Here is a 24,623-nt window from a genome sequence, read left to right on the forward strand (position 1 = left end):
ACACACACACACACACACACACACACCATCTTTGTAAGTGAAATCCTAACCTCAGAGCCCAGGGGCACCTCTCCCAGTCAGGGCCACCTCTCCCAGGGGCACCTCTTCCAGTCTGCCTCTCTAGACTGCTCCCCCTGGAGGTGACCATGCTCACTCCGGGGGAGCTGTCTCAGGGACAGCCACACACCCACAATTTGCTCTGGGTCTCCTGTACACAGAAGCCAGGCCCCTTAAGCCACTCCTGGCCTGCTGGCTTCAGTGACCTGAGCAGAGGACGCTCTGTTGATGAGGAAGGTCTGAGGGCCCCCCATCTGGCACTGGAGCAGGTAAGGTGACTCCAGCACAGATGGCGGGCGTCTCTGGGAGGAGCCAAGGAAATGTGACCCTCCCCACAAAGTGAACAAACTGGCAGGGACTTGAAAGGTAGAATCCGCTGGTGCTGGGGATGGGGACAAAGGGGAGTAGTGGGACAGGGGTCCCAGACCAGGCATGGAAGCAAGCATAAGGCCATCAACTTCTAGGACAAACTTTAATGTGTGCAGCTTGACTGAAAAGGCCTTGGGAATCACCCACAAGCCTAACATTGGGATGGCCTAGCAGCACCACCGCCCTGGCCTCCTAGAGGCAGGCGGGGAACAGAAAGCCAGCCGAGAGAACATGTCCGCATGTGCTGGGCAGAGCACACATTGCTTAGTGCCAGTGTCACAAGGATGGTGATGTTTACACGGGATGAGGGACAACACACACACAAAGATGTAAGGGTAGGAGCTGACCAGGGCAGCCGTGGTATCTGCATGAGAGCACACACAGGCAATGCTGGTGGACTGTGGAGGCCCTGTGGTGCTGGGCACTGCTGGATGCACAGACCCGGGTTGAGGACCCCCGAGACCTTGTGCACTCAGGTAGAGGGAGAGAACTGGGGATCCATGAGGACATGTGTGCAAAACTGAACGGTGTGAGAACTCTATTCCAGGGTGAGTGTGTAAGGAGAGGACACGCACACACATATAAAACGCACAAACAAAAACATGGGGACATTGGAGCTAGTGAGGAGACCAGAGCAGCAGGTCAGGGACAGGTGCATGGGCTCCTGCAGCCTGTGGAGAGCCAATGACAGACTCTGGTGAGAGCCCAGGACCGAGGTCCCACATTGGAGAGTCCATGGGGGGACAAGGAAGGCCCCAACTGGAGAAGGTCTGATTCCACTGAAGACACAGGGTCTCCTCTGCTCGCACGGGTGTGAGCCTATGTATAAACAGTGAGTGTCCAGGCACCGGCTGGAGGAGGCCCAGGCATCTGATGGAGGAGGTCTGGACAGTGGCTGGAAAAGGCTGGGCATCGGACGGGTCCTCAGGCCTCACTGCTGCTGCCACTGCCCCCTCTGCTGCTGCCTCGCTCCACCCACACAAGGCGAGCCTGTTCCTGCAAGATTCGGCCACGCACCACCTTGGCCAGCTCCTCTGCATGGCCCCATGCATGTGCAGGCACCTGCACCCAGGAACACGGCAGTCCCCAGAGCCACTGTTCTGAGCCCCGGCACTGACGGAGCAGCTCTGAATCCCGCCAGCCTGGCCTGCCCAACAGGCCCCTGCAGAGAAAAGGGGTGATCAGAGCTGGCTGTGTATGTGCACACACATGCATACATATATGATACATGCATGATACACATTATATGTACACACATACATGACAGACAACATACATAACACATAACAATACATACTGATATACAATACACATACACACATATAACTACAACATGTATGAAACAACAAAAGCACAATATACATATGACATATAATATATACATAATACATAGTATGTATTATATGTGGCATGCCTGATGTATATATATGGCATGAAAGCTACACATGTAATTCACACTATGCATGATACTCAAACAAGATACACTTATAATGCATTATACATACATGATACACCCATATAATACATACCCAGAACATACATACACACACATGATACACATTATACACATGATACAAGTATGATACATGCATATCTATGAGACACATAGTACAGATACCTATGATACATACATATACATAAACAGGACCTCCCTCAGTTACAGACTTAACCCTCTCTAGAGATAAATATCCACAGTACACATAAGCAATACAAGCATGCACACAGATGGACAGGTGGACAGGTGATGGCAGGCGCAGAGACAGGGGCTTCCACACATGGCCACCGCTCACCTGATCTCACGGACATTCTTCTCAGTCACTTCCACATGGATGACGATGGGGTAGACCTCGCTGTGCACCAACTCCCGCACTCCCCGTGCACCCAGCTCCAACAGACAGTGCTTCTTTTCAGACAGAGACAGACAGACAGACAGTTTACTCCTGGGCCCACCCTCCCCTGCTGCATCCACCCTGCTACCACCTCCCAGGGGGACAGTCATGCCTCATCAGCAAAGAACCAAAGGAAACTGGAGACCCAGACTCGTGTGCACTGGGGGAAGGTCAGGTCCCTGTGGACCTCCGTCTCTACTCTCATCCCCATCAGCCGCGCCACTGCAGCCCCAGCCAACAAAGAGAACAATGGAAGTTCAGGAATAACACTGTTCAGGTACGAGATACCAGCCCACTCCTCAAGTAATCTCCAAGAGCCATCGTCTCGACCCAGCCCAAGGGGCGGCCCAGATGCTGGTTCTGGGTCCCAGAGGGCAGCCTTGCCCCCTCCAGCACTTACCTTCCCAACAGACTCCTGTATGGCACGGATCCTGCTGCCCAGCCCGGCATTGGCGGGCCAGGCTTTGGGGGCTCCGGGAGCCGAGGATGTACACTGCTCCTCCCCAGAGAGGCTTTCTGTGGAGAACAAGGATGTGTATGACTCAGGACCATAGGCCTGGCTGCCCACTGCCACCCAGATGCACACCCCTCCACCCCATACCCATATAGCCACCCACCCAGGTGGCAGGCAGGCTCACCTGCTGGGCACACTTGGAAATCCAGCCTGGAGCTAGGCAGATCCAGCAGGTTACGGATGAGGCGAGGCGCCAGGCACTCAGGCAGGAGGACCACAGGCCTCAGGGCAGACACCAACAGCGGCCGCACCAGGCTGTAGGGTTTCAGGCTTCGTTCTAGCTCTGCAGAGAAGAAGGGTATGGAAGAGGTGAGGGGTTCCCCAGCGTACTTAAGTCAACATCATCTTCTGCCACCTATTTTTCCTTCCTGAGTCCTGGTCCTGATGTGCTGAGGCACACACACACACACACACACACACACACACACACACACAACTTGAAAAAGACACACTTCTTGCAGAAGGCATCTTTCTGATCCTGTCTCAGGTCTGCCCCCTACAGACCACTCTGCATTCAGCACCTAGGGAGAGGCTCCTAGCCGTCAACAGGATCATGTGACTCCCTGCTTTCAATGCTCCACTGACTTCCCAACATCCCAGGGCAAAGGTCACATCCTCCCAGTGGTAACAAAGGCACTGCCCAAGAGCCTGGAGTGAATTCAGCATCCGACCTGCTCTTGCTTTAGCTGCCTGCAATGTAAGGGCTTTTGCCTGCCGCTCAGAGCCACGCACCGTCAGCCCACTTGCCACCCCAAACTCAAGTCACAGCTTCCTAGGTCCACAGCACATGCTACTGGGCACCTGGCTCTAACTACACTCAGTGTCTCATAGGCTAGACAGGAAGCCCCCTCACCCCCCGCCCACCCCCTTACCCCCAAGCAAGGGGTTGCTGAGTGTCCTGGACTTCAAAGAGGCTCTGCCCACCTTCAAAGTCACCACCCACCCCGTGCTCCTGTGACTGTGCGAGCTTCACCTCTGTCAGGAGTAGGCTCCTCTCCTCTCCCTCTCTTCCCAAATCTTCCCTCACCTCTGCATCCCTGGTGCCCCTCAGAAGTATCCTTTTCTCATCTGGCTCCTCCCCAGTCCCTTGCTCTCCTCAGTGTGGTGGGTGGTACCGGTTGTCCACGCTCCTCAGGGTCACTCTCGCGTGCGCACACACACCAGCACCTGCCAGTGGGCTCTCTCCATCTATCCCACCATCAGGGAGCCTCGTTGCTCGGGATCGTTCCCACTGCCGAGCCAGAGGCCACCCAGAGGCACACTGAGCACTTGAGCAGAGGGGAGGTCCCCTGTGCCCCCAGACTCACCTGAGCAGGGCTCTGCAGTGAGCTGTTCTGCGGAGTCTCCTGTAGTACCCCCTGCAGGCTTGGGCCTCACCAGCCCCAGGGCTCGCTTCTTCAGCTAGGTGGACAAGGAAGGGAGGTCCTCGTTGTCACAATCCATCCCAGCAACAAGGGAATGCTAAGGGTGCATCCTGCCACTGCCGTCCAGATTCAGCAGGTGCGCACATAGCCACCCCCCTCCCTGTTCCCACCCCCTCCTAACCCATCGCCCCCCCCAAGTTATCATTCCATTCACCTCCCCACACTCCTCATCCCTCATCCCCACCCCCACCCTCAGTCTACTCCAGCACAGTCTCTCCTCCAGTGAACGAGCAGCAAGACCTTGGGTAGGAAAACCAGGGACACTCACTCACACTACTTAGCCCAAGCCTGGCAGGCACGGAGCACGCACAGGAGCGGGCACTGGGCCGCAGGCACGCATGGACTCACAGACACTGCTTGCTGTCCAAGAGGCAGGTGAGCAGCAGAGGGGCGAGCATGCACAACTGCATGCTCTTTACAGTCCCCCTGAACACACATGCCCCTGGCCCCTCTCCAGCAATGGGGTCTCCCAGGGACCTTATCAAGGGCCCTCACTTTACCATGGGCACAATGGTGACCCACCCCAGGGACTGAAGAAGAAAGTATGACTGTTCTCTGGTGCCCACTGTGTACTAGACACACACTAGACTAGAGCATGAGCCCGTTCCATACATTTCATCTCTCAAATATCCTGTATAGGGAAACTAATGTTCTGTCTCCTGGGCACCTAGATCAAGGAGGCCTGCCCCCTCCTCTCTCCTCAGGGATGACCGAATACTCAGCCCGCCCATCATCCCTGCTTACGTTGCTTCGAGGACTTCGGTGTCTGCTGGAGATCAGGTATTTTTCCTGGACTTCTAGGAGCTGCTGAGCTCTGCGGGAGGAAGACTGGGTCACACACGTGAAAAGAAAAGCAAGCCCCAACATCTTCTCCAATTCATCCTGTCCCAGAAGGCAGGGAGGAACTCCTGGGGAAAGAGGGCTACATCCCCATACCAGGTCCCACGGGGGCCTCCCACCCCAGGCTTCCGCCATCACCTCTGATAATTGGGCACGGTACCCCGGTCCAGGTCCCGTAAGGTGAGGGTGTCCACTCGGGTACAGAACCACTCCTGCCTCCGCTTGTGGGCTGGGTCCACCAACCGCAGGATCTCTTGGGCTTTCACACAAAGGGCATGGGGATCCGCCCGCTCGGGCAGGGAGAAGTTGGCTCGAATGTAGAAGGGCTCGGCACCCGGTCCCTTTGCCCAGGCATCCAGGGCCTCATGGAAGGAATGACAGGCTGGGTTTGGCAGGGTAGGGAGGACACAGGAGGCTAGTGAGCCCAGAGATCGTCTTCAAGGGACCTCGGGGGCCGATACGACCCTCTACAGGCCTGGCCTGCAAGGACCTTCTTTGAGCAAGGAACTTAGGTACAGGAGTTACTGTTTCACAGTTGCTGCTTACTAAATGCAGAAAGAGAACGCATGCGCACACCAAAAGGAGGCCACAGCCCTGCAGGGCACTGGGACACAGGCTTCAGCATCTACCTCTGGGCCCTTCTATTCCTACCCACATCCCAGACTGAAGGAGCCCTGACTGGCTGGGTCTCATGAGTTCAACGGGTTCTCCCGTAGGCCAGGCTCACCCTTTGAGTCCAGCAAGAAGGGGAGGGTGGAGCTCTGGTTCCAGGGCAAGGTCCTCTGCTGGGCCTCCGCTTCTAGGCCTGCCCCCTCCAGACCAGTGCCTTCTGTCCTCAGCTGAGGCCAAGCAGACAGGGGATGATTTTAGAAATGTAGCCCTGTCGGGATGCTGTCACCACGCCCCCCCCAAGCTCCTCCCCACCCCTACTCCTACCCCACCACACCCCACCACATCCCACCCCCGTCTACCAAATCAGATGTTAGTCACTGCAGTCTGAGGGCACAGCAACTTCTACTTCAGCCAATCCCCAGAAACCCCACCCATGGTGCTCCGCCAACCAATGTCCACCCTTGTTGATGCCGAACCCCTGCCCCTAGATGGGGAAGAGGGATCTCACCTCTTTCTGTTCTGTCCTGGCTGACCCAGGCCCAGACAGCACCCTTCGCACCACTGCCCCAGACCACCTGTCCCCAAGGCCCGGCAGGCTATCTGGACTCTTATCCTGAGGATCCAGGCCCGCAGGGGGACTCCAGCCGGACACTCGGATGGCCAGAGACCTGAGAGAAAGGGAGGAAAGAGAATGAGAATCCAGTCAGTACTGTGACCGAGTCCCCGGAAGGCAACTGTGATTCTGCTCTCTGAACAGGCCATGACTCTCACCTGGGGCCAGGGCTCTTTAAGTGCCCTCTGTGACACCCTTCCCCCTCTCCCCAGCCTGGTCATCCTGCCACTGTTTCAAAACTCAAGCTAGACACAGCCTCTCTCTCTAAGATCTGCCCGCCCACTAACCCCACCCCTACCCAGCAGCACCCCCTGTCAGGTTTTATATTTTCTCTTCAGTTCTGCCCATTTCAAAGCCCTTCAGGCCCAGACATCTGGGAAATCCAGCCTGCACCCCTAGAAACCCAGCCCGCACCCCTAACACCAAACCCAGCGTCTAACACATTGAGGACAAAGGAACCCAGCTTACTCACAGTCCCGGAGGGAGGAACCCCCCCCCCGTTAGACTGTAATTGAGGGGCGCAGAGGGTAGGAAGAGGGAGGTACAACTGGGTGCCATCTCTGTATGGAACCGAAGCGCCTTGTGACACAGGGTGAGGAGTCAGGCTCTGGGGTGATGGGGAGGCTTGCAGTACAGAGTAGGGGCTTTGCAGAAGGTTCAATACCAAGAGCAGCAGCAGAGGCAGTAAGAAAGTCTGGGTGCTACATGTATTCCCCAGCACCAACTTAAAAGCCTGAGCAACAGCCCCCAGAAAAGCCAGCTGGAAGCTGCATCCGAGTCACAGGGAGGTTATCTGTCCACCCTATTCCCTGACACAAAAGGGGACGCTGGCTGTGGCCACTGAAGCCAAGGACACGCCAGGGTCCCCAGGAGAGCAGAATCCTGCTCATCCCTGCATGAGAACGGATAGGGCCCGAGGACCAGTCTCAGGCAAACTGACCCCAGAGTCTCTTCCATGAGCCTGAGGCTAGGCCAGTGCCGAGAAGAGCTTCTTCCTCCAGCAGAGCCTTTCCCTACCTCTGCCCCCTCACTCTGCCCCCTGCAGCTGGCACCTGTCCCTTCAGTCAAATCAAGAGCCAGGCCCCTGGGGCCTGTCCCGGTTCAGGGAGGCAGAATGGGGGAAACTCTTGAAATTTGTCCAGTCAGCAGTTAGAGCAAAACTATCCTAGAGGGCAGCACTCAGTGTGTCTATCTAAGCCATGGAGGGGCACAGGCCACCTGGATGGCACTCGGTGCAGCCCAACTCAAAATCCTAAATTACTTAAAAGATGAGAATTTTTTTTTTAAATTTTTTTTGCCATTTTTAAGAATTCAGTTGCACAGAGCACCAACCGGGTAGATGACAACCTCGTGTTGAAATGTCAAAAGTCTGAGCCTGCCTGTGCTATAAACTCTTCCTAAGCCATGCCCCGGACTCGCTGCTTGTCCATGAGGGTGACAGTGACACCCCTCTGGCCCTGTGGGTGTGAGGGTCAGAAGGTCGAGGCAAGGAGCTGCGAAGCCACTGTGGGCTGTGGAATTCCCCGGGCCCTGACTAATTCTGTTCTTGGCAGAACAGGACACAAAACACAATCATGCCTCCTCTTGTGATTGGACCATGCTCCATCTCTTCAACAGGGTCTTGGGTACTCCAGGCTAGCTCTCTGTGTAGTTGAGGATGGCCTTGGACTTCTTTTTTTTTTTTTTTTTTTTTCTTGGTTTTTCGAGACAGGGTTTCTCTGTATAGCCCTGACTGTCCTGGAACTCACTCTGTAGACCAGGCTGGCCTCAAACTCAGAAATTCGCCTGCCTCTGCCTCTGACTCCCGAGTGCTGGGATTAAAGGCGTGAGCCACCACACCCAGCGGCCTTGAACTTCTGATGCATCTACCTCCCAAGTGCTGGGATTACAGATATGTATCACCATATGCAGTCTACACGGTGCTGGGCTCTATGTATGCTAGGTTAGAAATCTGAGTCGCATCCCCAAGCCTGGAAGTGTAGTGAGCTCTCAGCACTGTGGCCTCAGGGGAGGTGCTTAAGAAACTCCTCCGGTCACACCGGTTGAGATGGCTCAGCAGGTAAAGGTGCCTGCTGCCACCAAGCCTGGTGACCTGAGCCCCATCTCTGACCCACACGATAGAAAGTGAGAATCAAACCCCACAGGTTGTCTTCTGACCTCCACATTGGCTCTGTGGCATCCACGATACATACAGACACACACATTAAACAAACAAACTATAATTAAAACAAGCAAAAAAAAAAAAAAAAAAAAGCTTTGGCTGTTTCCTGGTGTCAGGTGGGACGGAGAACAATCCTGTTGGTCCTGTCTCCCTAACTGTTACAAACCCTCAGACGGCTGCCATCACTCAGAACTGCTGATCTCGGATTCCTCCAACACCCCTGCCCACCCCGAGACCTAAGGATTAATTTCTGGCACCCCTCCTCTGGAACACCATGGACAACCACCCTTCCCAGGGTCCCCAAGGACTCTGTAAACTTCCCTGAACCTCACAAGCAGGGCACTTGTCAGGTTCTAGGAATAGCCTGGGGCTGGGTGGGGACCGTGTGCAGAGATCTCTTGTTTGGGACCTCAGTGGATGCAGAGGAGGGGACAGAAGAGGACAGGCTAGCTGATCCTGACCATGTCTGAGACGGAGGCCCTCGAGCCCGAAAGGGACAGGGGCTGTCCAACTCCTAGAAAGGCTCCCAGTCCCACCCCTGTCTTGAGAACCTGTCATTTCTGCCAACAGTGAGTGATAATAGGCCCTGTGGCCTGTGTGTGTCCCTGTCCCAGAACACTGTGGGAAGATCTCCAGGTTGCACGTGTGACAGATTTGCACCAGTCAGGGACCTGGATGCTGAGGTCGAAGCCTGCCACACAGACTAGAAACATTAGTGCATCTGTCAATGATGCTACCATGTTAGAGGTGTGGGAAACAGAGGCAGAAAGAAGTTACCACTTCCCAAGGATGGTACAAATGGTGGGGAGTGAACCTGGACAGAGAGTCTTAGAACTTTCTCTGTGTGTGGTCAGAAGGTTCTAGAGATCTCTAGGACCTCGTGAGTACAGACAGGAACAGGGTTCTGCGGACAGATGGCAGGACTAACTTTCTCTAGTGCTCTCCTGGTACCCAGAGCCTCACATCATTCTTAGACACCCCCTACTATCTCTTCCACACAGCCATCTGTCCAGTGACGTTCTAGCTCTACTCCACCTACCCCAGTGCCTGACTGACCCTGCTCTGCGCTGTCCCCTCACAGAGGAGTGAAGAGGCTGGAGGGGGTGACAGTTGGCAACTGAGAGGCTCAAGAGCTATGTGTATGCCCCCCATAATGTACACAGTAGACAGAAGGCAGGTGTGCCCAAAGGACACCAGCCTCCAGTGGCTTTGGACAATTCCTGTACAGGTTCTGGGACGGAAAGATAGCTCAGTAAATTAAGTGCTTGCCGCATAAACATCGGGACCCGGGTTTGAATGCCTAGTACCCACCTGCAAGCCAGGCACTGCGTCTGTAACATCAGTGCTGCGGGAAGCAGAGACAGAAGGATCCCGAGAGTTTACTGGCCAGCAGGTCTAGCCAAACAGTGATGCATCCTACATCCCAGGACGCAGCGACTTAATGTGGACAGCCATACAAGGAAGTCATTAATGTCAACTCTGCCCTCCACACCTGGCACACACATGCCAGCACACCCGTGAGTGCAGACATCCCCCATATTCTACTATATAGACCACGTCTCCCAGCACACGCATCCATATGGGCTCTGCAGAGCCACCATAGTAGCTAGAATACCCAAATTTGAGCCAGGTACTGTTTAATTCAGGACTCCTGGTGTGGGGAGGGCACCTGAGAGACAGGCATTGTCATAGGTCTGCAGCATACACGGAAATTAAGTGGCCTGCCCAAGCCCCCAGGGGAGCAATAAACAGCAAGATTTGAACTCAAGGCATTGGGGACAGAGCCAGATCTTCCAAACCCTTCTATAGCCCTATCTTGGGACCCAAGTGGCTCACCCTGACCTGCAGTTAGATGAGGGCCTGTCCCCCTTTCTCTTTCAGCCACCTGAGCCCACGGCCTGGTCTGCGGTCTTCCTCCAACTCCCTCTTCTCCAGAACTGCATGACCGGGAGAGGTGACCCAGCCCAGGCCCAGGAGGACTGGGGCAGAACCTCGTTCCCGGTACTGTATCCTGGAGCCCCCTGGAAGACAGCCAGGACTCGGCCGCCATAAGCTAGGCTGGAGGAAGGGCCAGAGCAGGCAGGAAGGGAGGCACCTCCGCCCCTTCCCCCCATAAGCATGTCCTGCACAGGCCTGAGACAATGTCACACTGGGCCCACTGCCTACACTGGGATTGCAACAGGAGCAGGGGGTGGGGGTGGGGTGGGTGGGGTGCTGGAGGCCTGGCCAAGCCGTGTCTAGGAAGCAGGAGGCCTCTGGTCCTGCTCTGCCCTGATCTGTTTAGCTTGACATACTCCTACCCCTAACCCCACTTCACACTGGCTGGCATTCGGTGCTTCCTAAGGCTTTCCTAAAACCCAAGTGCGGACCGGTCCTTGAAGATGGTCCTAGTACTTCTCAGCCATGCAGTCTCAAGCGAATTCATTGAGACCTCTGAGCTTCGGTTCCGCAGTTTATGAAACAAGGGCAATCAAAACAACACTTTGTCCCAGGAGTGAGGCAGCTGCCTTGGCACTGAATGACAGGGAGACGTTCCCAGGCATCCAATTCACACAAGCCAAAATCCACATGTCCGTGCCTTCATCACGGGCCCTCGGGGACTCATCCGGCCTGAACTGTCCCCTTCCATCTCCCCTTCTCCCCTCCTCACTGGCTCTTCCCTGGCCAACCTTTCCTGTCGTTCCAAAGCAGCTGAATTCAAAGGTCTTGTGACCTGGGAGGGCAGGGCGGGGTGTGTGTAGGGAGGGGGGGGTAAGGCGTGTCCTTCCCCCATGGACCAAATGGGTCATTTTCAGGGCATCCTGCCCTAATGTTTTGTAACTTCTGTCTTGGGTTTGTGGCCACAACGGCTACAGGGACTCCCGTGGTGGCCCTGGCCATGTTAAGTGGTTCAGCGGCTTGCCCACAAAGAGCTCAGGGCAGAGAGGAATAGCTAGAAAGATGTCAGAATGAGGGCGGCATGAGCGACACATTCCGCACCTGTCAGAGCTGGGGGCTCTATTCACATGAACCAGAAATATCCAGACACCCACTTGCAAAAGAGATCATGGTCGCCTTTAGCCGGTGAGGCCGAGGGACAAGACAGCAGCCGGGGCTCACACAGCACAGACAATCCTGGGGCTGCCACTGTCAGATGGATGCTTCAAGCAGAGGCGTGGTCTGCTGCCTCCCAGCTAAGACCCGGACCCTCTGCAGCTCTGTGGGACACCCAAACCCTACTCTAGCATCCTGGAGAACTGCATACCTATTGAGGAAGTCCAGGCCACAGCCCCGAGCCAGGAGGCCTTCCGGCTTTCCCAAAGGCCACACACTGTCAGACGAGGATGATGAAGAGAGGCCGGGGGACCATGGCTTAAGGGTCACGCTCCCTGGGGAGGAAGAGGGAGGTCAGGAGTTTGGACAACAGAGACAGCGGAAGGCAACAAAAGGGGATTTGGTAAGCTAGTGGCCCTGAGAGCGCAGAGCTAGGATGGGCCGGCAGGGTGAGGCTCCAGTTTCCTAGAGGAGGAAGAGGTAGGCAGGAAGTGAAGGGCCCCACACGTGGCACACCCAGGAGCAGGTGTAAAAGTTGGACCCTGTTTCTCAGAAGTCTCCCGCACAGCTTCCATGACTGGTCACGGAGCACAGACAGGCCACGGGGGAGGGAACACAGGCCAGAAGAGCAGACACACACAGGATCTAGGCCAGTAAAAGGAACTCCCCAAAGTGAGTCTCCCCCCCCCGGGGGGTGCTGGGAATTACCTGTGATATCCGACATACTGCTAAAAGACCTGAACAGAGAGGAGACAGGGGTAGCAAATGAGGCCCGTGACATTTTGTCCCACCTCGTATCTCAGTGCCCCAGCAAACCACCAGGACCCATGCTGGGGGCACTCAGGCCACCCAGCCCCCTAAAAGCACAAGGCAAGGGGTTCCTTGCTTAGATCCACAGCTGGCTTATCCTTCAATGCTGCTTCCCCTTACTGTGCACCCTGCCACTGCCTGCCCCTGCTACCTTGGGTCCTTGGCTCCTACCTGTACTTCCTGAACTAGCCCAGCCTCCTCACATCCACCCCTGTGAGTGCAGGTCACTTCACAGCAAGCCTATGGACACCACAGCCTAACCCCAGCCCAGCCTCCCATCAGGAGGCCACTTAGAGGGGAAGACAGTGATGGGAAGGACCAGGAGACAGGAAATCCCACATCCTGCTCTGGCCATTACGGATGTGGCTGGGTTTTCTGACCTGCCTGCTGCTGCTGCTGCTGCTGACTGACTGAAGCTGAGGCCTGGCTTTCTTGCTTTGTGTACCCTGCCCATGGAATCCTCTCCAGCCCCTAACCTGAGCCAACCCACTTTCTAAGGTTAAGAATCTGAGATCTCAGGCTGCCTGCAACAAACTGCCCACCAGAGCACTGGGCTGCAGCTGAGCCCATTCTGCTATTTGGCTTCAACCTGGTTCCTCTTTGAACATCACTGTTTCTAGGACTCTGACAGACTCGGGGCAGTCCAGTGAGGGGACTGCTAGTCCTGCCTGACTCTGGCAGCTGAACCCCAGGATGTGTCAATCTGGACCCAGTCACCCTACCTCATGGGGAGCTCCTGCTACCTCCAGCAAGTTACCTCTTAGGGGGCTCCGGGTCCTCCTCACGCTGTCGGCGGAGTATGGAACCAGCACTAGGTGGGAAGGGCAGGATAGAGAGCCGGTTGATCTCCTTCTCGCTGTCTGTGGCTTCTTCCTGCAGGCCCAGCATAAGGCCTGGTCAGCTCCAGCCCACCCAGCCCAGCCCTCAGCTCTCAGACAAGACCTGGGGCCCAGGACAAAGGAAAGGTATACGGGACTACAGTGTATGAGGGCTCCCCGTACCTGCGGGTGCTGGGAGAAGCTTAGCCAGTAAAGAGCCTGCTGAGTGAGCAGGAGATTCTGAGCTGGATCTCTAGTGCATGTGCACGCGCGCGCGCGCACACACACACACACACACACACACATACACATACACACACATATACACACACACAAACACACAGAGACACACACAGACACACAGACACATACACACACACAAACACACACAGAGACACACACAGACACACAGACACATACACACACAAACACATACATATTCACACATACACACACAAACACATATACACACAGAGACATACACACACACATACACACACACAAACACACACAAATACACACACAGACACACACATACACACATACATACACACACAAACACACACACACACACCCAGACATACACAGGCAGGGTGACACATGCTTATAATCCCAGTGATGGGGAGCATGGCCCAAATCAGAGAGTTTCAGGTCCCAGGGAGAGAGTGTCTCCAAAAATGACAAAGTAAAGGCCGAAGAGATTGCTCAATGGTTAAGAGCCTGTGTTGCTCTCAGAAGATAAAGCCCCCATTCCCGGCATCAGACACCCACAACTACCTCTAATTCTAGCTGGAAGGGGACCAGACATCTCTGGATTCTGAGGCTATCCATACTCACGTGCACACACCCACACACAGATATGCACACACACATATAATTAAAGATAAAAATTATCAAATAACTTAAAGGAAAAACTAGGTGAATGGCTCCTGAAAAACAACAACAACAACAACAACAACAAAAAAGACACCCAAGGCTGACCTCTGGTCTCCACGTGCATACTCACATGAACATGCAGAAACACTTGCACATACAAGCACACAAATGGGAAAAAAAGGTTCTCAGCCTCCCTGGGCCTTGCTGTGCATGTCTGTGACAAGCGGTGGCGGGCAAACTGGACACACTGTGTGTGGGGGCAACATAGGGAAGTCCCAGGCTTCCCCGTGTTTGGGGTAGGTGACATCTTACCGAGGTGTGGGGTTCAGATCCCCCGACTTCTCCTGTCACTTCCGGGCCTCCCAGGGGCGATGGGAACTCGCTGAGGCTCCAGGTGCTGCTGAGGTTGGAGCACAGGGAGTGGGAGGAGGCACAGGCCTGCCAGAGGATGAGGGGAGGGAGGGGGTGAGCAGGGCCGAGCCCAGGCTGGCCTGTCCGTACTGCGCACCTGCCACGCACCAGGCACAGGGAATATATAGACACGGGATGCCAGATCTGGGCTCAGAGCAAAAGCCACCAAGGTTCTGACACATAAGAGGTCATATACGTATTCCTCCTCTTCTTCTTCCTCCCCTTTCTCCTCCTCCTCCTCTTTTTCTCCTCCTCCCCCTCCCCCTCCCCCTCTCCCTCCTCCTTCAGGCTCACAAGCTCATCACAAATGACCAAAAACAGGAAACAGCAGAGCTCCAGGCAGAGTCCGAGGACCACTGCCTGATCTCCCAGGGGTCCAGGCCCTGTGCCAGTACCACCTGACTGTGTGACCTCCAGCAGACCTCTGGCCCTCTCTGGGCCCCCGCACTCTGAAAAGGACTTGAGCTGTTCTCACAAGCCTGAAAAGGACACAAGCTGTTCTCTTGTGGGACCTCAAGGCCCATGCTAGCCTAGCCTAGCCGCCCAAGAGTCCTGCTCACGCGCCCTCCGGCATCCAGCCTTGCCAAGTGTTTACAGTCAGCTCAAGCTATCCCATGTGCCCAGAGCAGTTGCAGAAGCCCAGAGGCCAGCCCACAACCTCTCAGCTACAACCTACTGTTAATGTCAACCATGGTCCCTTGACCTAGTCGAGGTCCCCACTCAGGCCTCACACGTTCCCAGCCCTGGCCTAGAGCTCACTCACCACAGAGGCCCAGCCTTAAGCCAGTATATTTTTTCCCCATGAAGCAAGGTTCCCCAAGTCCACAGCTCCCCAGCCCCGGAGTGTTACACTTCTGGCCCCACTCACCTTGAGACAGGAACCCCCCTGTGTCCGCTGCAGCTGTGCCTCCAGCATGGCCTTGGTCCCCTCCAGGCTGGTGACTGTGGTGAGTAGCTCATCACGCTCCGCCTCCAGCCCCCGCACCTGCTTGCGGTACTGGTCCTTCTCGATGAGGCTCTGAGAATACTGCAGCTGGATCCGGTCTCGGCTCTGGATTGCCTGGAGAGAACAGGGGAGCCAGCCTCTGAGGGAGATGCGCTGCCTCGGTGGGGTGGATAGAACAAGACTGGTGCTGTCTGTCGCCTGAGGGACACTTCCTTTATAGGGGTTGTAGGGTTGTGTGTTTAGTGTCAGCTCCTTTTGTCTATACACAGACAGGCTAAGGCAGCAGTTCTCAACCTGTGGGTCTCTATCTCAAAAAATATTTACATTATGATTCATAACAGTAGCAAAAATTAGAGTTATGAAGTAGCAATGAAAGTAACTGTATGGCTGGGGGGAGGGGGGTCACACAACATTAGGAACTGCATTAAAGGGCCGCAGCGTTAGCAAGGTAGAGAACCACTGGACTAAGAGGATGATGGATCACTGGTCTTACTGGTGGAAGAAAAAACACCATCTCCAGAGCTACAGGCACCTCTGGCTGGGAAGGCCAGAGTCCAGGAACACCACACCCCTAAACTTAAGATGCTTTTTCTAGCTGGGTGGTAGTGAAGTACGCCTTTAAAACCCAGCCCTTGGGAGGCAGGGGCAGGCAGATCTCTGAATTCAAGGCCTGCCTGGTCTACAGAGTGAGTTCCAGGACAGCCAGGGCTATACAGAGAAACCCTGTCTCAAACAACAACGATAACAACAACAATACTTTCAAGAGAGCCACTGTGACGCTAACTTTAATCACAGCACTTGGGTCCCTACAGGTGCCAGGAATCCAACCCAGTCCAGTACAGCCAATGTTCTTTCCTCTCATGAAGAAGTCCCTGAGAGCTAGGTCCAGGCTAGGACTTGCCCACGCTGCTTCTGAGGAAGCCGGGATAAAAAGCCTGGCACACTGGGAAGAGCCTGGTGGCCCCAAAGCACCAGAATCACAATGCCTGGGATGACCCCCCAAACCTACTTTCTAAGGGCTCCCAGGGTTCCAGAGGGCCATTCTCACACATGTGGTAGCACAACAACCTCCTGCCCTGCCTACAGGGGGCGCCCTCCCACACAGTGGTCAGGGGCATAAGGGACCTGGTCTGAAGCCTCAGCTACCCTGGAGCCTTCACAGGACACAAGCCTGTGATTCCAGGAACATAAAGCCGAAACCTTTGGGAATTTCTCCATCAGCAAATATTTCCAGGTCCCTCCTCCATGCAGAGAGCTGAGAGGCAGGAGGACCTGGGAGGGCAGGGGAGCTCAGGGCCTAAGGAGGATCTCTCACGTGCTCCGTGGGACAAGGCTCTTGGCTGCCATCCAAGGAGCCCTGTGTGATTTCCCAAGGCCCTGCTCCCATGCTGCCTGTGTGATCACCCACAAGGCCGACCCTCTCTGGGTCCTCTGCAATGAGAGGACCGTAGCAAAGACCCTGGGAAACTGTGAGGCACATATTGACCGGTGGGTATCTTCTGAGGCCCATGTCTCACACTCCAGCACATTCACAGGCTTGCCCGGGTATATGTGTATATGTGAAGATGTTTACCAATCTCGCTGACATGATAGCCTCATCTCAATTCACCAGTGCACTTTTGTTGTTGTTGTTGTTGTTGTTAGTTTTTTGTTGTTTTGTTGGGTTTTTTTTTTCTTTTTTTCTTTTTTCGAGACAGGGTTTCTCTGTGTAGCCCTGGCTGTNCTGGAACTCACTTTGTAGACCAGGCTGGCCTCGAACTCAGAAATCCACCTGCCTCTGCCTCCCAAGTGCTGGGATTAAAGGTGTGCACCACCATGCCCGGCTACCAGAACACTTTTAATGTATCTTCCTGCAATGCCAATCCTGAATCTTCATCTTCCTCCTCCTCCTCCTCTTTCTCCTCCCCCTCTTCTTCCTCCTGCTCCTCCCCCTCTTCTTCCCCCTGCTGCTCCTCCTCCTCCCCCTGTTGCTCCTGCTCCCCCTCCTCCCCATCTTCTTCCCCCTGCTCCTCCTCCCCTCCCTAAATCAGAGCTAGAGATGGGATGAGGCACACCCTCAGCAGGCTGCAGCTCACCTGGTCCCGCTCTTTCTCAATCTCCTCCAGCTGGGCCAACACAGTGGCCATGCGGTGCTTATAGAGGTCACAGTCCTTCAGCAGCGTTCGATGTTTGAGCCGAAGATCCTCCATCTCTTGCAGGTACTGTGGGCAGGGCAGGTGGGCCAGGCTCAGAACCCCAAAAACCCAGGAGCACGTGCCCACCTCTCCAGCGGGATACCCTCAACCATTGTCTTTGTTGAGCTGAGCCTCAACTGCCTAAGTCTTAAAAAACGGGTTTGACAGTGCCAACAGCACCTTCCACACCAACTCTGGTCTCTCACAGAGACTTCAGCCTCCAACCGCCCCACCTTCTCAGCTCCTTGTAGGCACTACAGCCCTTGGCTCTGTGACACCTTAGGGTCCCAGGTGTACACCCTGTGCATCTGCCTGCTATAAGCACCCTCTCCGGGAATGGAAGCCTTGGATTGAAGATTTGTTATTTATAAGTATGTGTATGTGTGTGTGTGTGTGTTGGGGGCGAGGGATATACACATAAATGAAGATGTCAACAGGTGACAGACAAAGCAGCTAACGCTTACCATCTCCTGGGAGCGACCTGACATGGGTGCTCAGAATGGGACTTGGGTTCGAACCCAGGACCTTTTGCTTGCTAGGCAAGCATTCTTCCACTGAGCTAAATCCCCGAACCCTGTGGGTTTATTTGTTTTGGTTTGTTTTGCTTTTGGTTTAAGATTTTTCTTTTCCTTTTAGGCAGTCTTAGATGTGTTTACTACTGAATCTGCAAAGCCTAAACAGGCCCTTACTGACACACAAGGGTTCATCAGTGGGGATGAACAAGCCCTGTGCCTGATGAAGGTACCAGTGGCCAGCTGCTGCCGGGATATACCCTCCATGCCTGGCAGGATCCCCCTCCTAGACCAGGGCACTCAGTAGACATTAGTGAATTGGAACGGGGGAGGGGAGGCAGGCAGTGGCCCCTACCTTGTCCCGCAGCTCCTCTGCCCACTGTAACTCGCCCTGCACAGCGTGAAGCTTCTGACACAGCTCCTGCCTGCTATCCTGCGCCTCCCTCCAGTCGTGTTCCAGTATGTCCAGTAGGATACGTTCAGAGCCTGCAGCTCCTGGCCGGCTCATCTCCTGCAGGGTAAAGTGGGAGGCCACCTCAACCCTTGGCCCTCCCACCCCACCTTAGGCACATGGAGAGAGACACACATCCCTCAACTCTCCAAATCAGCCAAGTGTCTACTATGCCAGGCTTGGCACCTGGACCTTGGTTTCCTTGTGTGGAGAGTGGTGTGGCTCCTCCAGCCCCACTGTCCTCTGGAAGATGTGTGCAGCTCAGAGAGAGTGGATGAAAGTGTGCTCTGAGCTCAACAGGACCCCAGTCATGAACAAAACCCTAGCCCACTCTCGTTTCTCCAGCCCCACACCAGAGCACTATTCCCCAAGGCCTGTCCCTGTCCCTCTGACACCACGTTTCCAAGCGGCTGATCCTGAATCCAAGACCCTGTCCCTAGGCCCACGGCTAATCAAGCATCTCCAATACCACAAAATAAACCATGTTGATTCCACTTTCTGTGTGGAACAATGGCAAGTCCACACTGCCACAGACCTGAGGGAGGTCACTAAGCTGACTCCTAGAGGCACCTGGACCTAGGCGCTGTCTCAACCACTTCAGGGTCAGAGACTCCTTCACAAATTCCAGAAAAGCCAGGTGTGCGTGGCACAGGTCTACAAGGCAAGCACTCAGGAGACCAAGACAGGAGGATCAGGGGTTCAAGGCCAGCCGGGGCTACACACTGAGACTTGTCTCAAGAAAAACCCTAGCCAGGTGTGGTGGCACACGCCTTTTATCCCAGCACTCGGGAGGCAAAGGCAGGCGGATTTCTGAGTTCAAGGCCAGCCTGGTCTACAAAGTGAGTTCCAGGACAGCCCGTTCTATACAAAGAAACTCTGTCTCGAAAAACCAAAAAAAAAAAAAGAAAAAGAAAAAGAAAAGAAAAGAAAGAAAAAAGAAAAACCCTAACTCTACCAAGCATGATGGCTCACATCTGTAACTGCAACACCCACAAGACAGAGGCAGGAGGATTGCCACAAATCTGAAGCCAGTCTGGTCTACATAACCAATTTGAGATCAGGTGGGACTAGAGTGAGCCCAGGTCAAAGCAAAACCATCACGAAACAGGAAAACATGGGGCTGCAGTAGAAATCAGGGCCCTGGGCTTGATCCCTAACGCAACATTTAAAAAGAGAAACTGGGACTCTTTTTTCTAAGAAAATGCTCACATACATTCAGGGGTGCGATTTTATGGGGTTCAGAGATTTCTGGGGGCTGGCTATGGAGCCCAGACTGAACCCTCCCAGGGAGAGCAACATGCTAAGGACTCTCCACCAAGAGTCCCCGCCTGCGTGGGCCAGGTCAGTCCTCAGCCTCTGGGGCTGCTGTTCTCAGGCGCTGGTATCAGGACAGTGAGGCCCAGCATCAGGGTCCTACCTGCTGAAGACCTTCCTGAAGCTCCTGCAGTGAGGCCGTCAGCCGCTGGTTCTCTGCCCGAAGCTCTGAGAGGAGATCCGCGCCATCCGGCTCCCTCTCCTTCTCCTCTGCCCCAGGCGGTGGGCCCCTGGCCCTCCTCAGCAACGCACACTCTTCCTCCAGCCGACTGACTTTGAGCTTGAGCTGGTCCACCTGAGGCCCAAGATGTGAGTCAGCCTGGATGGGACTCACTGGAAACCACTCCAAGGTCCCCAGGTTCCTAAGGTTTGCTGGACTCTGAACAGGAGCCAGGCTGAGTGAATACAGAATAGGGACAAGAGAAGTGGGCAGAGTCAAGGCTATCTTCCCAGGGATCGACATGAAAAGATGCCCTGCATGTGACACACAGTTTGGCCAATGTCACTGTGACAGAGGGGGTGGCTACTTGAGTATAGAAAAGGGGAGAGGGCCTGGACCCAGCCCTGCCTGCACTGAGGGTAGCCTTGGTTGTGCCTCTCTGGGTCTCCTTATCTAGACCAGACCAGAGAAAGAAGTGATAGGCCTGAGGGCCTCATCCAGCAAAGGAGCCAAGGCTTGCCCCTCCAGCCCAGCCCCCACCCACCCAGGCCTCAACACGCACAGGGGAGTGGGGGGACCCCTTCAGGAAATTCCTCACAAAGCAACGAGGTGTGGTGGCACATGACCATAATCTCAACACTCAGGAGGCTGAAGCAGGAGGCTTGCCAAAGATTCAAGGCTAGCCTGGGCTAATATTAAACTCCAAATCAGCCTGGCCTATACAGGGAGATTCTGTCTTTAAACAAAGGAGAAAAGGGAAGAAAATCCTTATGGGAGAGGTTTTCTCCAAAAGATTGGCTTGCTAGTTTATGCCAACACCCCCAAATCCAGGTTTAGGTGTCACCACTAAACCACAGTATCCACCACTATACTCCGACACCTTAAACAAGTCCCTCATCTCTTCACAGCCTCAGATTTATCAGCACAAGCACACTCTCTCTCTCTCTCTCTCTCTCTCTCTCACACACACACACACACACACACACACACAACCCTCTCCCAGAGCTGTTAAGAACTGAGGAAGACAAAGACAGGACGAAGCAGGCTATGAGGCCACAACCAGTGAGACACAGCCATCGTGGGGCTTTAAAGAAAGCCCAGAGCCCTGGCCTGTCACCAGCTCCGTGCGGGAAGCCAGTGCCTGGCCTGGGAGCTGGGTGGGGGCGGGCAGTTGATGATAGCAGCTTGGCCCAGGGACCGACACGCATGATCAGTTTGCTGGAGGACAACGTTCTTGGCCAGGGATGTTTTGCCAAATGCATGTGGGATCTGGGGCGGCCGGGCTGAGCGAGAAGAGCAACAGGTGCCGGCCATCACTGAGGTCACTGTGGTGGGAAAAGCACAACGACCTCTGGGGACATCCGCAAGAGAACCAAAGCCTGGTGTCCCACGAGTGTCCTGGACTGGAGAGTGACGGCCAGTCCTCCAGGCCCCAGAGCCCAGACCAGCGCACGCATCCATACCCTCGTCTGAAGCTGGGTCAGCAGCTCTTCAAATTAACAGTCCACTCCTCCACAAAGACTCAGAAAGGCTTGACCCCCCGCATTCCTTTTCCCTCACAAAACGCGCTTTGTGACCCAGCAGAGAAAGACAGCTGGTTTCAAAGGCCAGGCTGGCCACACCCTTCACAGCAAACCACAACTGCACACCCAGGATCCTGCCTGACCCTCAGGCTGGCAGGCTTCCCCAGTGAGCTCAGAAGACAAGTCACCAGGAAACCTTTAATCCCGGCATACAAACTCCTGAGCTCCAAATTACACTGTTCGCTCCTTAAATTTATGTTGCTCAGAAATAACAGCTCATTAACTTTGCACCCTATAAAACACAGTATTAAATCAGCCACCACAGACACCTGTCCACGGTGGGAGGAAACCGAGCTGTGGAGCCTGGTCTCGTGGGCTGCGCTGAGAACTACCACCTGCAAAGCCTCTTTAAACTTTAGGACAGGAACAGCTCCAAGAGGTGCAGGTGGGTGGGGGGGGTTCTTTATTCCTCTGATCTCACCCTCCACCCTCCAAACGTGAGCGCAGCCACTGAAGCAGCTGGTCCCAACCAGAAGCACCGCAGGTGACAAAGGGCCCTTCCTCTGTTCCCGCAGTAGCTCCCACCCCAACGACTGGACACACACAGGACATCTGCCAGTCACACAGACTCAACTCACAAAGAGGATGCCAGCCCAGCCTGCCACAGCCTCTAGCAGCGCCGCTGGGGCAGCAGTGACCTCCCTGAGTAGCGGCCCCTTCAGGAAAAACCTGACAAAGCTCTGTCAGTCTCTGGGAAAAGTGGATGAGCTGAAGAAAGAAGGAAGATCCTATCACCCCTAAGTCAGGCAGGCAGGATGCTAGGAAAGAGCTTTAGGCAACCATACTGTGCCTCAGTTTCTCCCTCCAGCAATGAGAACCACAACCGCACCCCAATCCTAGCGGGGAAGTAAAAAGTGTGTGCAGAGCAAACACCTAGTGCCCAGGGGGCTACTTCACGATGTTAGGCCATCCTCAGAGTGACCTGTTGTTACTTTAAGGATAAGGAAACTGAAGCACAGAGAGTGAAGCCTGACCCTATGTGACACTGCTCGCCAGCAACTCAGAGCAATCGGGAGTCCCCACTTAGCACCAAATACGAAGCAGATGTCCAGACGATGGCTGTCCAATCAGCTTCCGGCTGCAAACACATCGGCTACGCCTCAAGCAGGGCCAGCAGCCTCAGTAATCTGGGCTCCCCTCCCCCCAAAACCCGGAGCCAGCCAGTATGTATAAACCCAGACGACGGTGCCCCCAGAGTCCCACGAGCTGTTCACGACCCCCAGAGCCTACGCCATGACCACCAACACCAAAGCCAGGCTTCTGAGGGAGGGGCTCTAAATACCAATGTCAGAAGTCACTGTGAACTCATTGGTATAGGAAACCTATGAGCCAGGCAGCTTCTCAGAACTTGGGACAACACACGGAGGTCAGCAGACATGGCAGAAACTCTATTTGGAGTCCCAAGAAGGATGGAGGAGGAAGAGGGAGAGACTCTATCCCTCAGCCTTAGAGGGGCCCTCAGTCCTTGAAAGGCAATCTGGAAATCCTCTGGAGAAGATCCAGCGGGAGTTCACTGGCCAGAGACAGGCAGAATGGCATCCCTCAGGAGGCCTACTTGGGTACCAGGCAGGTACAGTTCATCCCAAGGCTCGGAGACCTTGAACAAGCCCTGCATCTGTACTGGGGAACGGAACCTGAGCACCGCGTGTACGATGGTGAGGACGAGACGAGGCCATCTGTGGAACCCGAGCTGGAGAACTGCAATGGCTGACAGAATGCAGGTGTGGAGCACAGCCTCTGCCAGGCGCTCTATGGCTGTCATTCCGAGCCCGGACCTCACTGAATCCCTAGAGCCCGAGGTTTCATCCTCTTGGCACAACTGACATTCAGCGCATCATAGATCTGTTGAAGGGGCTATCCTGGGCATGGGAGGAACTGTGGCAGCATCCTTGGCCTCGGCTTACTAAACGCTAATGTCATCATCCTGGTTGTGACAACCAAAGCTGTTCCCAGAGCTTAGGGATATGCCTTAGTCGGTTACAGCACTTGCCTAGCGGGCACAAAGCCCCGGGGTTCCTAGCAGTACAAGACAGCTGTAAGCCCAGCATCTGGAAGCTGGAGGCAGGAGGATCAGAAGTTCAGGGCTATCCTCAGCTACCTATCAATCTTATGGACAACTTGGGATACCTGAGACCCTGTCTCAATAAATAAATAAATAAATAAATAAATAAATAAATAAAAATGAAAAAATTTTTAAAAATCAATAAAATAAGACTCTTTCCAGAACGGCCAGGGCTTTGTGTGTGTGTGTGTGTGTGTGTGTGTGTGTGTGTGTGAGGGTGTCTCCTTGAGTAGAGAAGCAGTCATAACGTGGTGAAACCTGAACACCGGACAGTCAGGGATTGATTAGCAGTCACAACTGAGTGGATGGTAACTCTGAAACGTGTATTGATGATCATGTTACCATTCCCCCCCCCCCGCTTCCCTCTCCCCCCTGCTTCTCTACCCCACCATCTCTCCAGGGCCTACCGCCAGCTGCAGGTCTCGGCTGCGCAGCACAGCCGAGTTCTTCTCCTCGCTGAGCTGAGCCAGGCGCATGGCGATCATGTAGTTCTCGTCCTTGAGGCGCAGCAGCTCCAGGCTGCCAGCCTCCCAGTCCTCCCGCAGCCGCTGGCAGCGCTCCTGTGCCTGCTGCTGCTCCCGAAGCCGCTGCTCTAGCCCTGCCCGCTCCTCCTCCAGGGCCCGGCCGCGGGCCTGCAGTTGCTGCTCTCGATGCAGTTGGCTCTTCCGAGCTTCCCGAAGCCTCCGGACCTCAGTCATTAAGAACTGCGTCAGGCCCTCGGGACCCTCCTCATCTGCCAGGTCAGGGGTGGAAAAAGAATATTCAGAAGGGTCAAATAAAATCCAGGGAGATGCTGGACTACACAGAAAAGCTCAAAATCATAATAGCGCTGGAGGAAGATTCTGGAAGATATTTTTGCTATTACTGGACAGGGGACAAGACATCTTCTCACACAAGACATAAAATCCAGGAGTCATGAGAGGAAAAAAAGTGGACACCTCTGTATTAAAGTTTAAAAAGTTAAGAGAGAGAGAGAGAGAGAGAGAGAGAGAGA

General features: G+C 54.7%; 1 protein-coding gene across 2 annotated transcripts in view; it reads right to left on the reverse strand.

The window, feature by feature from the left end:
• Positions 1-528: 528 nt before the first annotated feature.
• The window catches only part of Card10 (caspase recruitment domain family member 10), a 27,468-nt gene continuing 3,373 nt past the window's right edge, over positions 529-24,623 (reverse strand). The window contains exons 4-21 of one of the 2 annotated variants that reach the window (XM_021217128.2): positions 24,037-24,362; positions 19,928-20,119; positions 18,415-18,570; positions 17,449-17,574; positions 15,296-15,487; positions 14,329-14,454; positions 13,080-13,195; positions 12,221-12,249; positions 11,724-11,847; positions 6,214-6,373; positions 5,821-5,932; positions 5,232-5,475; positions 4,998-5,067; positions 4,137-4,230; positions 2,954-3,112; positions 2,716-2,831; positions 2,217-2,329; positions 529-1,588 (exon numbers count right to left, since the gene is read on the reverse strand). In XM_021217128.2, coding sequence (XP_021072787.1) covers positions 1,351-1,588; positions 2,217-2,329; positions 2,716-2,831; positions 2,954-3,112; positions 4,137-4,230; positions 4,998-5,067; positions 5,232-5,475; positions 5,821-5,932; positions 6,214-6,373; positions 11,724-11,847; positions 12,221-12,249; positions 13,080-13,195; positions 14,329-14,454; positions 15,296-15,487; positions 17,449-17,574; positions 18,415-18,570; positions 19,928-20,119; positions 24,037-24,362 — 2,693 coding nt within the window. In that variant the 3' untranslated portion in view covers positions 529-1,350. The remainder of the gene's footprint in view (positions 1,589-2,216; positions 2,330-2,715; positions 2,832-2,953; positions 3,113-4,136; positions 4,231-4,997; positions 5,068-5,231; positions 5,476-5,820; positions 5,933-6,213; positions 6,374-11,723; positions 11,848-12,220; positions 12,250-13,079; positions 13,196-14,328; positions 14,455-15,295; positions 15,488-17,448; positions 17,575-18,414; positions 18,571-19,927; positions 20,120-24,036; positions 24,363-24,623) is intronic. The other variant, XM_029531132.1, reaches the window with a different exon arrangement.

This window comes from Mus pahari, chromosome 17 (assembly GCF_900095145.1).
Source record: "Mus pahari chromosome 17, PAHARI_EIJ_v1.1, whole genome shotgun sequence".
In the NCBI taxonomy this organism is placed as follows: Eukaryota; Metazoa; Chordata; class Mammalia; order Rodentia; family Muridae; genus Mus; species Mus pahari.